Source organism: Bacillus rossius, chromosome 1 (genome assembly GCF_032445375.1).
Source record: "Bacillus rossius redtenbacheri isolate Brsri chromosome 1, Brsri_v3, whole genome shotgun sequence".
Lineage (NCBI taxonomy): Eukaryota > Metazoa > Arthropoda > Insecta > Phasmatodea > Bacillidae > Bacillus > Bacillus rossius.
In genome coordinates this window covers 296218203-296233729 of record NC_086330.1, presented here as the reverse complement: position 1 = coordinate 296233729, position 15527 = coordinate 296218203, and the positions used below count along the sequence as shown (strand labels likewise).

Sequence of the window (15527 nt, the reverse complement as noted above, 5' to 3'; positions counted from 1 at the left end):
AGCTTTACAGATTGGTCAGTGAGAAACCATTATAATACACTGTTATATATATCACAGCACACTGCATATTATTAATTAAATATTTACAACCCTTATATAATACATATGACAGATAATTAGTGCCAGAGATCCATTGTGGCAAAGGTACAATAATTATTTAGTCTGTTTGTTCATAAATCGGTTGTCGCCATCTATGGGCGCTTGCTGCACTAACGTCCCATACAGGTGCCAGGTAGGAGATATGCATAATGTCTTTCAGACGGGGGTCTGTTCCTGAAGGGGGCGGGTTTACTGTCCGAGGTCAGAATAAGGGATAAGACAGTAGTATACCAGTAGGCCTCGATTATAAAAATGAGGTTCAGACGAGTGGTCCCTCAGTTCACCTCTGGCCGCGGTGCAGTACGGACCGGCTCTCTTCAGTAAGTTTCGTGAGATTTAGTTACTGTTGCAATGTCGACCGGTATAGACTGTTTACCGTCAGCAGCGGGGACCTCGATGGCAGCAACGTCAATAGAGTCGGATATCCTGATACCTAATGTAGAGGAGACAACGATATGTGCTGTTTCATCATCAGCTGAAGTTTCGCCAGCAACATTGAATACTTCAATGTACGCAGAACGTTCATCGCGTCAGTGTAAATACTGAGGTACATCATTTACTACCACTTGAAGTTCGCGCAGACATGAAAGGTTGTTCGAGTAATGCTTAAAGAATACTATTTCAGTGCAACAAGTGCAATAAATTAATTTTACGTCTCGATAGCTTACATCATTATAAAAATGCCCCGAGAAAGTTAAGTTCAAGCAAAATGAACATAGTTGTTTTTTTGTCTCATGTATTGTACCAGCCAATGGGAGTATATAAGTTGAGGTTCAGACGACTGAACCCTCAGTTCACCTCTGTCTGCGGTGATGAACGGATCGGATAGTCTGACCTGACTAACATAATAGACCTGTACCTAGCTATTCTTGAGAACTCGATGGCATCATTACCACTATTAACGCTGACATGGATGGAAGGCCTACCATCAACATTGCAGAGCCCGATGATAACGTCGACAACAGCTACACCTACTCTCTCAGCACAGCAGGAGATTTCGACGCATGCAACATCTTCCGAAGAGCAGACCTCGAAGGCTTCAGAAGTTAACTTTTCTGTGGTGTTGGAATAGTTGTCAACATTGCCAGTGACATTGATAAAGGAAGCAGCATCCAATAGTGTTCCATCAAGGGATTATGTAATACACAATTGTATTAATAACTCTGAACGAATTAAATATCAGTGCAACAGGTGTTTTAGCCTGTTTGTACACAATGGAAGATTAAAACGACACCTCAGGAATTGTGATATACTGGCTGTGCATTCATCAGAATTAAGCTGTATATTATTTGGCAAAACATTAACAAATATTTAAAGTGCAAAACAACAAGAAATATAACACTGACCTTTTAATGAAATCGACAATTCTTCTCTGTGTGAAAAATGTGGTGTACCAATGTGTCGACCTGATAAACTGAAAAGACATTTAAAGTCATGTAAAGGACCTACTTCATACAATAAGAATACTGTTTGAATCGAGAAATGCTCAAGACCTTAGTAATTTACCTGTGTTTTTTTGTTCTTGTAGCAGTGTAGAATTTATGAAATTAATTTTCTATTTGTAAAAGAACTTGCGGTGTTTTATTTCTCGAACCTGTCACTTTTGTGGTATTTTTAAGTAAAGTTATTTTTGTAATGCCCAGGGATCGAAACAAGTATTAATTCCATATGTAAATTAATGAGTGATTTTTTGATGGATTAAGAATTTTATAAAAATGTATGGGTCGTTAAATACAAATTTCCAAATTGGCGGTCATAACGGCTTACTGGAGGCTGGTAGTAAAGGATTTTAAGCCTATTTAAGAATTTTGAATGTGATTTATTGAAATTAATGTTATTACATAAAATTAATTTTTTTGCATCACCCAGGGATCGAACCAAGGACAGGAATCAATCAGTATATTGATTTTAAATTTATTTAATGAATTTTGGAATTTTTTCCGAATTTATAGCTAAGTAACTACACAATTCTAAGATGGCACCCAAATTTCAAGATGGCAGGCGCCTCACTAATAATAAATGATTACTGAATGCTAGCAGGTAAGAATTACACTAACATGGCGCTAGCACACTCTAGCAGATGAAAACAAGATAATGACCTTCAGCAGACGAAATCATGATGGTGGACATGACGTCATACCAGCTGATGATATATACCTTGGTATTGGTGGTGGGAGGTCAGTCTGCAGGTGGCTCCCATGGAAGAAGGATCTATCACCATTTTATTTTTGCTCTTACCAGGTTCGAACCAAGGACTTCAAGGCATAAGTGCATTTATATAGCATTTTATTAAAATTTTATTAATAAATTTTTATTATAATTTTAGAATTTTTTCCAAACATCTGCAATAAATATTACTGTTTTCCAATATGGCGGCCATAACAAAAAGTACAATGGTGTTTTTTAAAGATTTTTTATTAATTTTTAAATAATATTTTTTTAATTAATTTTAAAAAAATTTCCTGAATTTCCAGCATAGAAATTATGGATTTTCAAGATGGCGGACACGTCATACTAGCTAACAATATGTATACCATGACATAAGTGGTGGGGGTCAGTCTGCCAGTAGCCGCAATGAGGGAACAACCTGTCGCCATCATTTTTTGACCTACCGGGTTCGAACCTAGGACTCCAAGCTCCATAGCTTAAGTGTTCATTTATTTATAAATTTCTTGAAAATATTTTATTTATTAAAATTAATTATTAAATTTGACCGATTAAATTTTTTTTATAAATTTTAAAATTTTCCCCATTTTCTAACATAAAATTATGGATTTTCAAGATGGCGGCCATAGCGGAAATAGCAACGATATTTTTTAAATATATTTAATCAAATTTGATTATTTAATGTTTTTCCATTAAAATTGGTTAATAAATAAAGATGTTAAAGATGGTGGCCGTAACGGAATTTGCAATGGTGACATCATAATTCAAAATGGCATAAACCAAAATGGCGGAATGTTCTAGAAAACAAAATGGTGACGATGACATCATCCAAGATGGCGGATCCAAGATGGCCACCAAGGTTAAGGTCATCCAAGATGGCCGCCATGTCATCACATTCCAAGATGGTGGTCAGCACTTCGGGACCTCACCCAAAAGCCAGTGCCAGGACATACATTTACATACTACTCAGGTGCCAACTATGTAGATAAAAGAAGATGGTTTAGGTGAAGTCTGTTTTAATGTCGAATGACAATAACTCTGTACATGGTGCTGCCTTAGCACTTGGCCTGAGATGTTGCTTGTGCCGAATCATGCCGCGAAATCAGACTGCAATAGGCTGTCTAAGTCCTCTCCGGTCATGAGGTGTTACAGCTTATAAAATATAAGGGGTGATGGTGGGCACATTTACAGGAGTCTTGATGCGAAAGAAGCACACCCGAGTTCGTAACCCACTGTAAGTATGGATGCATTTATGACCTGGCGCACTACGAGACAACTATGTGAGCGATTAGTAACTAGTTGGGGTTAGATGAGGTCAGCCTGTGGAGCACATGGAATGGTTTCAGGTTCACACATTTCTCTGTGGTTACCTAATGAGAGTACATAACACTGCAGCATTACATGAAGTAGACGAACTATACCAATGTTAGCTTCGCTAGCGAGAACCTTACACATCTAAATGTTTGGAGTATGGTCCAAAAATAGCCTAATGCGGGCAACGTTAAAGGATTCCTGCCTCATAGGTATCACCAGAGTAGGGGCCACCGCATGGCCCTTCAACTGCTAAGAAAACCTGAAAACCCAGACTACGTTACTGACGACGACTGGCGTGCCATTAAAGTACAGCCACTTACCCTATGACGGTATAATTCATTGAAGACCATGATGTGTGCTCTGTGGTAGCGAGTCGACTTGCCTGAGGGCCAGGTCGATGACGACTGACTCGCAGCTTGGTGGTTCGTGGGCGGGATAAACTCAGGTCGAACTTTTAGATGTGGGAGCATGGTGAATAAGGTTTATTTTAATTAAGGTTTCTTTATGACATTGTTCACAATAAAATACTTAAAATGATAAATAAAGTGTTTTAATACCCCAAGTGTCTTAAAGAATAATTAAGTAATTAGATAAAAAGATTTGGAAACTCTGAATACTGGGGCCCTCAATTGATAGCTATCAAAGTCAACAACAGAGGCGATACTAGGAGTAAACAAAGAAAATTTAGAGACTCCCTACGAACACTTGGGAGTAAAAATATCGTTATTATATATTAAATAAATAAAAACAACTGTTACGTCTATAGACTTCCTTATTTTATTAATCATAGTTCTTTCTTTTTTTATAGATTAAATTTTCCTTAGTAACATCTGTTTTTCATTGATAAGTGATCTTATTTAAATACCTCACAATTACACTTATTTACTAATTGAACTTATATACTATCGGGCCGGCCCTGAATGTTTAACAAAAATAACAATACTTAAAAACATGAATGAAATCAACATTGGTAACTTTAAAGGTTGTACATATAGTCCTTGCAAAACATAATATAAATTTCTTCTCCTCGAACTGCTTTTACTCTCCGCTGTCTTAACTGGGTTACACTATTTTTTTTGAGTTCGTGAATAGAATAATAGAATTATGCGGGTATCACCCGGGGCTGTAGGTAGACGGTGATCGAGGTAGTAGGCCTAAAGATGGTCGATTGCGTGGATCCGATTCCAGAGGTTCTGGCAGAGGATTTAGGCTGCCCCAAACTTGGAACCCTGTCTGAAACAGAAGTCCAAATTCCAAAGAATTAGACCTGTTTCCAGACAGTATACTAAAATGGCGTAAAAGGCCAATAGAAGGAAAATTAAAGGGGGGAATGACGTCAAGACTTACCAAAACAGGGTGTTGGTCCTGGCGCTCAGGAGAGGGCGTCTCGTCTCCGAAAACCCGAACCACGATGCGCGGTAGACACGGAAGTCATCATGAGTTAAAAAAAATAAATATATATAATTTAAAAAAACTAAGGTTCTCTACTTTCAACTAAAGTACTGACTGGTTAATATTAATTTTGGATATGGACTTCATCCCTCTAGTCTGAGAAGACTACATAATATATGATGCGATGTCGATGATTCGCCGAAGATCGCAGTTATTAACGGTACCAGTCAGTCAGGAGGCGCGCACCAAAGTAAGTTCAGAGCGGGATATCACCAGAATATCATAAGCGCGTGGTCTCTAGAGAATGGGAGGGGGGGGGTAAGCTCTGAGCCGAAAATTACCGAGCCCACCCGAAGGTGTCCGGCAAAAAAAAAATTAGATCTTACTGGAGTGACTGCGCGACTGAGGCGCTATCTTTTGGTGGCGAGAAGAAGTACAAATAAATCGACTAGTGACCGACAAGACTGTCAAGCTAGGGGGTAATGGAGTAACCAGAGGTGCCACCTAGCGGCCCGAGACATAAGGAGGAGAGAGGTTATCGTTACCTCCGCGCGAGCGCAGTAGTGTCGGCGCTGCCGATGCCCACAAGTGGCGTTAGTGACCACAGCCGTCGCTAGATGTCGTTAAAGTGCAGAATCTTAACTGCGGCTGTCAAGCCTGAGATGGCCTTGACTTCGGTTAAGGTACCCGAGCGGTCGTCGCTCCTAGCTTCACTTCTGAGAAGAAAAGGTGGGTGAGCAGGAGGGGGCTGGCTTCAAAAAACGCATGGTCTGTGAGACGCAAGGCCCACGGGATCCTCCTGTCGTGTCTTGCTGCTAGTGAACCTTATACCGATTCGTGACAGAGTTAGCAGGGCTCAGCACTGCTTCACAAGCTGCTCTAGGGAAAAGTAGTCACGCGAAGAAATAAAGTTACCGGCCCCCGACGTGCCTGGAGGCGGGAGAAATATTAGCCAGAATGCTAGCCTAGCATGAGGCTGGGAAAGAAAATCAGCTCGCCTCTGAGAACAGAGGCTGAGGGCCTGGCCATAAAAAAAATAAGATGAGAGAAAAAAATATATATTTCCAAAAATATTTAAGTTTACAAAATTTTAAATAAAACGTGCCTAAATCCCTAATACACGGCACATACTCCCCCGCATTAAAGCGGAGCTTAGGGGTAAGCAAAAAGAAAAAACCAAAAACTTCAGTAGGACGAGTTACCAGGTTCGCCTGTATCCTACTACTAACATTTGACGCACGGCTGCGGCGCGTCGGCACCTGCAGTCGCGTTGAGTTAAGAGAGGGAGTCGGGTTGAGATAGAGGCAAATGAATAAACATTTTGGTTAATGTAGGTGGTAATACCTTACAGATAATCTCAATTACTAGTTGGGTCACTTTAAACTAAATTATTTGAAAAACACTTATTCTTAAAGAAAATAAATAATTATAGATAATTATTTTGGGTGTAATATTATTAAAGTAAGTTTAAAATATTGTTAGGTCAAGAGACTCAAAATGAACTTTTTTAATATTTAGCATATGATAAATCTAAATTTATATATAATTATCACACATAATTAGTTAATAAAGTAAATATTGAATCACGTTGGTCTCAGATGATGGACATTGTGTAGCTTCACAAGGTGGGCACTGTGAGGGAAAGCCGAAATTACTGAGGCCAAAACAAGGGAAATGCGTCCTTGAGCACTCAGCGATATATGGGGATTGGTACTCCTGTATATGGGTATGGTGACCCGTAACTTACAAACTAAATGGGAATGTAAGCCCCTGTACATATTCGTTTGTCCATAAGAAGTCGAAGGCATGGGTCCAAGCCCTGCACACTCTGACGATGGATCAAACTAAATTATATAATTTTATACTTGCTCAAAAAGCTAATTACACCTCAGTCCCGAAAACTACATTTATTAACTTACATGGGATCAATATGTTCAAGCTCTGATGGTTGATCAGACCAACAGGCTGAAGCAAAGATACCTATGAGGGAATTTAACCCTGAGTTAGATCGGGTTCGAAACCCGAAAGATCAACGAAATTAGATGAATTTAAAAAAAGATGAAAACATCACAGACTGTGTAAAAACAATAATATTTATATTCTGAAAAATATTTTATTCGATAAACTTTATTTTAAATTTTAAGTTATCTAATTATTAATTGTAGTTATAATAAAATATTAATTAATATTAATCCTCGCACTCAAATTTAATTAATACACATATATATAAAATCGTAACATCTAATATTATAATCGTAATAACCATAACTAAATTTAACTTAATTAATTTCGCCGTCGGATCTTCCATGGCGGGCAGAAAAGTTCACACTGCCTGAGAGGGGGTTTGAACATAGGCCGTCCAAAGATGAGTGGTGGGAATGGAACCCAAAGAACACTCGAAAACGGTCATGAGATATTTCACTCAGAGGACCAGGTCTTGGCTCATTGGCTCAGAGGACCTCTCGCGATTTAACGCCGGAATATAGTGCTGCACTCTGGCGAGCGTGACCTAGTTCGACTTTAGAAATACACAAAAATTAAACCTTAATGCCACCGTGGAAGTCACAGTTGCAAAACAATGTATAATAATATTATCATAATGATGTAAAATAGCTACTAATTTTAGAGTGAGTGAGCAAGACAATTAATAGAATTTAAAAATAACATTAAATATCTAGATGCACAAATGTATCATCAGCTACTGGGCTCAAATTCCATTTACGTAGCTGTACAGTGAAAGAAAAAAAAATTAATTCTTCATGAAAATAAAACAAATTAGAAATCTTATTGAAACAATAACACAAAATTAGTTAACACTCAATACAGTCTGAGAAACTATGAATATGCAGTTCAGTTACTGGTTAAAATAGTCAACGTAAACAAATGGACTTGACGTCCTAGGCAATCATCATCCCCGTACTAGCTTATAAAAAATGTGGTTAATTAACCTACACCATAATAACTTAATTTAAGAACCTTTCGTCGAAGGCTAAAAAGAATACACCTCTCATTGGGTGATCACGAAATAAATCTAAATAAAAGCTAGGCACATGGATGGATGCAAATCGTGGAAAAGTAATAAACAATAATCAATAGCATCAATGCATACATTACTTTTAGAATTAAATTGACTGTAAACCTGTATGTATAGAATACGATAAATTCTTATTTCTTATTATAGTCATTAAAATTGTCTCTGACCTTAGATAAATTTGCAAAATAAACTTCTCGTAAAATGTAAATATTAATACATGGATTACATCTAGTAAATATTAAGTACTTGGGACAATAGTAAATAGAATAATTATGCTTACATTAGTTTTAATATTAAATAATCGGCATAAGTTATATTATGATTATTGTATTAAGATTGATTATAAAAGTAATTTCTAGACCCCATTTAAATTTTATGAATTTTAAATGCATATAATTCTTAAAATTATGAATATAATTATGTACAGATATATATAACACAGCATATAAATATTATATGCTCAAAAAAATGAAGATACACTTAAATATAGCTTATGATTAAAACAATTGCTTTATTGCGTGGGAAGTGTGTGCCTTTATATATTATTATTATTATTATTATTATTATTATTATGCACGTCGGGAAATGAACAGTGTACTCTGGTGTAACAAGCTGTCAGGTTAGCTTGCACAACACGGTACCTACAATGAACGTAACGTCAGCCGGAAGGACTGACCTTGGCGCGCAGCGCCTTTAACTAGGGGTGTGGGGGGGGGGAGGGTGTATCTTGTCCAGCGGACACGTCTCTGTTGATAAGCCACGCGCGCGGGCTGAGTTGCGTGGGCGGGCAGCCAGCTGCCTCTTGGCGCGCGCTCAAAAGTAAACACAGAGACCGAAGTGCAACAAAACTTATGATAATTTTAAAATTCAAGGGTCAATTTAGCTACTACGTATATCAGCGGACAGATCACAAATTACTTATTACAAAAAGATTCTAAGTGACCAAGAAAAACATTAAAACAATTTTTTTTAAATTCAATTTTTTTTTTAAATTTATATTTTAGGTAGGACCTTTCAACTTAGGTATGCCTATAGATGTAACCATGCTTTGCTACCATTTTGTAATACCCCAAGTGTCTTAAAGAATAATTAAGTAATTAGATAAAAAGATTTGGAAACTCTAAATACTGGGGCCCTCAATTGATAGCTATAAAAGTCAACAATAGAGGCGATACTAGGAGTAAACAAATAAAATTTAGAGACTTCCTACGAACACTTGGGAGTAAAAGGATCGTTATTATATATTAAATAAATAAAAACAACTGTTACGTCTATAGACTTCCTTATTTTATTAATCATAGTTCTTTCTTTTTTATAGATTAAATTTTCCTTAGTAACATCTGTTTTTCATTGATAAGTGATCTTATTTAAATACCTCACAATTACACTTATTTACTAATTGAACTTATTTACTATCGGGCCGGCCCTGAATGTTTAGCAAAAATAACAATACTTAAAAACATGAATGAAATCAACATTGGTAACTTTAAAGGTTGTACATATAGTCCTTGCAAAACATAATATAAATTTCTTCTCCTCGAACTGCTTTTACTCTCCGCTGTCTTAACTGGGTTACACTATTTTTTTTTGAGTTCGTGAATAGAATAATAGAATTATGTGGGTATCACCCGGGGCTGTAGGTAGACAGTGATCGAGGTAGTAGGCCTAAAGATGGTGGATTGCGTGGATCTGATTCCAGAGGTTCTGGCAGAGGATTTAGGCTGCCCCAAACTTGGAACCCTGTCTGAAACAGAGGTCCAAATTCCAAAGAATTAGACCTGTTTCCAGACAGTATACTTAATTGGCGCAAAAGGCCAATAGAAGGAAAATTAAAGGGGGGATGACGTCAAGACTTACCAAAACAGGGTGTTGGTCCTGGCGCTCAGGAGAGGGCGTCTCGTCTCCGAAAACCCGAACCACGATGCGCAGTAGACACGGAAGTCATCATGAGTTAAAAAAAAATAAATATATATAATTTAAAAAAACTAAGGTTCTCTACTTTCAACTAAAGTACTGACTGGTGAATATTAATTTTGGATAGGGACTTCATCCCTCTAGTCTGAGAAGACTACATAATATACGATGCGATGTCGATGATTCGCCGAAGATCGCAGTTATTAACGGTACCAGTCAGTCAGGAGGCGCGCACCAAAGTAAGTTCAGAGCGGGATATCACCAGAATATCATAAGCGCGAGGTCTCTAGAGAATGGGAGGGGGGGTAAGCTCTGAGCCGAAAATTACCGAGCCCACCCGAAGGTGTCCGGCATAAAAAAATTAGATCTTACTGGAGTGACTGCGCGACTGAGGCGCTATCTTTTGGTGGCGAGAAGAAGTACAAATAAATCGACTAGTGACCGACGAGACTGTCAAGCTAGGGGGTAATGGAGTAACCAGAGGTGCCACCTAGCGGCCCGAGACATAAGGAGGAGAGAGGTTATCGTTACCTCCGCGCGAGCGCGGTAGTGTCGGCGCTGCCGATGCCCACAAGTGGCGTTATTGACCACAGCCGTCGCTAGATGTCGTTAAAGTGCAGAATCTTAACTGCGGCTGTCAAGCCTGAGATGGCCTTGACTTCGGTTAAGGTACCCGAGCGGTCGTCGCTCCTAGCTTCACTTATGAGAAGAAAGGGTGGGTGAGCAGGAGGGGGATGGCTTCAAAAAACGCATGGTCTGTGGGACGCAAGGCCCACGGGATCCTCCTGTCGTGTCTTGCTGCTAGTGAACCTTATACCGATTCGTGACAGAGTTAGCAGGGCTCAGCACTGCTTCACAAGCTGCTCTAGGCAAAAGTAGTCACGCGAAGAAATAAATTTACTGGCCCCCGACGTGCCTGGAGGCGTGAGAAATATTAGCCAGAATGCTAGCCTAGCATGAGGCTGGGAAAGAAAATCATCTCGCCTCTGAGAACAGAGGCTGAGGGCCTGGCCATAAAAAAAATAAGATGAGAGAAAAAAAATATATTTCCAAAAATATTTAAGATTACATAATTTTAAATAAAACTTGCCTAAATCCCTAATACACGGCACAGTGTCGTGTCCTGCGATTGCCCTCGGCCTCCTCTTTCTGCAACCAACATGGCCGCCCCGCAAAGAAAGCCGTATCCCAACAGGCTTCTCTACACCAGCTGTGGGATATAGGCTACGAGTGGTGCTGCAAACATATCATAGATGGCAGCAAGCATTTTATGGACGTTTACAACAGTGCATATGGAATTATTAATGACTGTATAATATAAAATGTATGTCAGTGCTATGTAAGTTAGAAGTAAATAGTATCCTGGTGTGTGGATTACTGGGGAGGGCACAGGAATGGCAATTAAAACTTGGAACATTGAAAACAGAGGAAAAGTTATTACTCTCCTTGCTCTCACTCCTCTTACCTCCCTCCTCTGGAGCGGCCCTTGGGTGCTCGCTCTAGAACCTCTTCCCTCTGGAGCGGCCCTTGGGTGCCTGCCCTAGATCACCTCCCCTGGAGCGGCCCTCGGGTGCTTGCTCTAGGAGTCCCACTTCCCCCTTGGAGCGGCCTTTGGGTGCTCGCTCTATGGCTTCCGCTAACCCCCCTTTCCCCACCAAGTAAAAGGGCTGGTAAGAAATGGCCACCCAGGCCCGACCTAGCGGACCACCGGCCCAAGGACCCGCGGCACCAGCACCTCTCCGCCGGACTCGCTGCCGGCTCCAGGAGCTGTTCGGCAGCAACGACTGAGGTCACCCAGCCCCAGGGAGTGTGCACTCCCACCCCTGGCCTCTCCAGCACCAGCCCTGGTGCCGGGACACGTCAAAAGTTCTGTAAGAAACAGTCGGGGGATTGATACAGGCGCCAAAAGCAGATGAAAACAAATGCAACACCCGACAACCACGCGAGCGGCAGTCGACATATCGACCGTGAGGTAGAGGTGGGTTGTTACAGCAATTTTCGGTATCTGTTCCAACCTGATACTGATACAGTAATGTACCTAGTTACATGTATCTGATACTTTTGTATCAGAGCAGCAGCGGTCCCAGGAAGCGACAAGGTATCAGCATTCTCGTTACAGGGTACACATCCTCCGTGCCGTCATCACCAGCGTAAAAAGGTATCGATGTCTCTGATACATTATTTATCACGCCCGGTAATTCTCTACCTCTGTTACTCTCATGCCCGCCTGATACAGCCAGTATCAATCAGTTCCAACATTCACTGCAGTTCGTCCTGGCCGTGTATTACCATGTACATTGTTGCGGGCTGTCATGCTTTGTAGTTAGTATCTTTATAGTGAAATAAGGAATGGATAAGTGCAGGAAAAAGACTTCATTTGTGTGGAATTTTTTTACGGAAAATAATGAGTTTGCTAATTGTAATTAGTGTGAACAAAAACTGAGTTATAAATCATCATCGACTAATCTGAAGAAACATTTGAAACGTAAACATTGATATAGTATGCTCACTAATGTACGTATGTGTTTTTTTTTATTTTTAATTTTTGATAAAATCGTAATCTTTTAATGTATGAAAACACTAGTTACTAATTGTTTTCGGAAAAAAAAGTCCTAATGTTGATTACATCTGTTATTAGTGTCAACTGAGAATTTATTTGCATTTTCATAGCTGTTAGGTGCACAAATATAAATATCATATCTTGTATTAATGTACTTTTTAATATTAAAATTTCATTAGTTTTATTATTGAACGAGTTAGTGCACGCATTGCGCACTGAGCGTACTTTGATGTGGGACAATAACCAAACGACTCGTAACAATTTCGCTTTGCGCCTCTCCTTCAAAGCCTTCCCCTGCGCTTCCTCCTCTACATTATTTCCCTTCTTTATCCCTTATTCGTCGTTCCTGCTCCCTCCCCTTTCACAAGCTCCGCCCAAGTGACCGTCATCTGCGATCGGGTTCTGCGCACATTGGCCGTGGTGTTGTTCCAGGCGAATTCTGAACTGATACTAAATTTCTTGATACTTTTCAAGTGTACTCGTTTGCCGTTCCTGAAACAGGCGCGTATCAGTGCCAAAGTATCAGGTTGATACTTTTCGACCCACCTCTACCATGAGGTCGTTCGACTCACACTTGCACTATCCCACACTTATTTTTTCGCTTTCGAGGCACAAAGACAGCCATGGGCAACAACAGCCTAAGCGAACGGAGGGGGCACCGGAGGTGACATCAAACTACTTCAGAACAGCCTGCACAACACCCACATGGGTGACATCTCTAGGTTCCCTGACCTGCCTTCCTGAAGGTACTGAGTGAGCTGGGGCTGGAAAACTACATCAAGCAGCAGTGTGACTGAGAGACGTCCACAATGTCTCCACACTTCCTGCAAATATAGGTCTGCTACGAAGGAATTGACCCAAAACGGCCTTTAGAGAAACCCAACTTATTACAGTTAGTGAGTTTATGGTTAACTTATTATAATGCTGAAAAGCAAAGACAATATTTTTAGAAGAGAAAAAGTACCAAATAGCAGATCTTTACGAAAAACAAAACTTCGTTAATAAACACATTTCATTGGTCTTTTGATCTGTAGCAAAAGTAGAAGAGGCTTGACGCACATCTCTCTAAAGGTACACCCAAAAATAATATGAGGCTCATGATCACCTCACTAAAAAGATAGCAAGAAATATTTGAAAATCAGCATCTATTAAATAACTGAAAGTAAAGAGGAAATTGATATTGCTTTCATACAATCCATTTATCCGTTAAACTTGTTTAATTTCGCATCTCATATTCAATTGACTTTTTCTCCTTATTAAACGAAAAGTCTTTGGTCGCAAAGTAAATAGAGAAGCCTAATCGAACAGATACGACATCTAGGTTTGATTTGGTATGGAAAGTGGTTGACAGGCGCATGCCAGATGGGTGCGATTGGAGTGAAAGTGTCTACGTTTGTATTTTTATTTATGGTTAATCAAAGTAATTGACCAGCTTAACCGATGACATGTCTGGAAGTCATCAAGCAAGAGAAGTGTTCAAAGTTTTATTTTTGTGTTTGCTATGGTACGTAGTGAGCTCAAGCAACAATGTTATTGGCAAGATGTTGCTGAACGAATTCCCGTACCCCATGACGGTCACTATGGTACAGCTGACATCTATCACGGTGTATTCAGGACCTTTTTTTAATTTGTGGGGCATCAGGAGATTCGCAGCATTCAGTTGGAACTACTATTTTAAAATCATAGTGCCTTTGGCATTAGGAAAATTTTTCACGTCTGTCTTTTCGCATGTGAGCATATGGAAAGTACCTGTTTCGTACGCACACACAGGTGAGTAACTTTTCCTGACACTTTGAGACATTGTAAGGTAATTTATTACGAAAGCGCATATCCAAATTATTATATAAAAGGACATTGTGGCATGTCCAAAACGATTTCTTAGGTTAGTTGTAATTGTTAAAGAGAACCATTTTACCGGGAGATAAACTGAAAAAAAAATTCAAGTGTGATTTTTTTTTTTCATCTCCTATGTTTTTGAATTATTCTCTAAGAGGATATTGTTATACTTCAGGTAGTTTACCAATTTAATTTTTTGTTAGGTGAAATTAGTTATATTAAAAATACTCACAAATAGTGTGGACGATTGGTAAGGTTAGGTATATTTAAAATACTATAAATTGACATGGGGAATTGTTTACATTAAGTTAACTACATTTTAAATGTTTAATACAGGTAATACTTTTACAGCATAGCTTTTCTGTGAAGTAATATGTAATAAATTTCCGAAAATACTTTTTCGAACACTGGCGACTTCCCTGTATTTATCCTGAAAACAGCATCTAGTAAATATTTACTTGGGCGGTATTTCCGAAAAAAAATGTTAAAAATCCGAAAATACCTTTATTTTATGCTCTTCAACTTCCTCTTTTCATTAAAATCGGTGGAGATTAGAAATTCCAAATACTTTAGGAGATATCGAATTTTTAAATTTCTTCATATGTAGTTGAGCGGTATTTGTGAAAAAAAGTCTTTACTGTGCATCCAAACTCAAGAGTTAACCTTTGACAGATTTTTATAGCAGTATGGAGGCCCAAAGCATTGACTTGTTAGTTCAACAGCACGTAACCTAACGTACAAAAAGGAATTATTACGTTTGATACATGTAATGATGATTCCTTTTATGCATCAGGTTATATGCTATTGCATGTAGCAAGTTGGCACTTCTCTTCTTCATACTGCTAGAAAATTCCTGTTAAGGATTGATGCTTGGGTTTGTATGCATAGTTGAGACTCATGTTATTATAATTTTTTTTTTTTTTTTTTAAATTTTGTATCACAATATCCAAATACAAAATACGTATAGCCTACATGTTCTTATACCTATATGGAAAACCACAGGATAATAATGCAATTAAAACACAACATGGCAATGGCCGCTTAAATGCATAGGCGTTCTAATGTGACCTATCAAAGGAAATTTTCCTGGAAACCAGTAAGAATTTAGAAACACTATTTTCAGGGTAAATACAGGAATGTCTCTAGTTTTCAAAAAAAGTATTTACTGAATTTTATTGTTACTTAATGGAAAAGCAGTGCTGTAAGAATATT

At 38.9% G+C, this 15527-nt stretch overlaps 1 protein-coding gene across 5 annotated transcripts in view; it reads left to right on the top strand.

The window, feature by feature from the left end:
* The window catches only part of LOC134527781 (solute carrier family 35 member E1 homolog), a 308654-nt gene that overhangs the window by 246227 nt on the left and 46900 nt on the right, over positions 1-15527 (top strand). Inside the window, exon 1 of one of the 5 annotated variants that reach the window (XM_063360722.1) lies at positions 13824-14249. The exons of 3 other annotated variants lie outside the window; for them this stretch is intronic. In XM_063360722.1, coding sequence (XP_063216792.1) covers positions 13925-14249 — 325 coding nt within the window. In that variant the 5' untranslated portion in view covers positions 13824-13924. Of the gene's footprint in view, positions 1-13823; positions 14250-15527 lie in introns of those variants that run through there. One more of the 5 variants, XM_063360724.1, reaches the window with a different exon arrangement.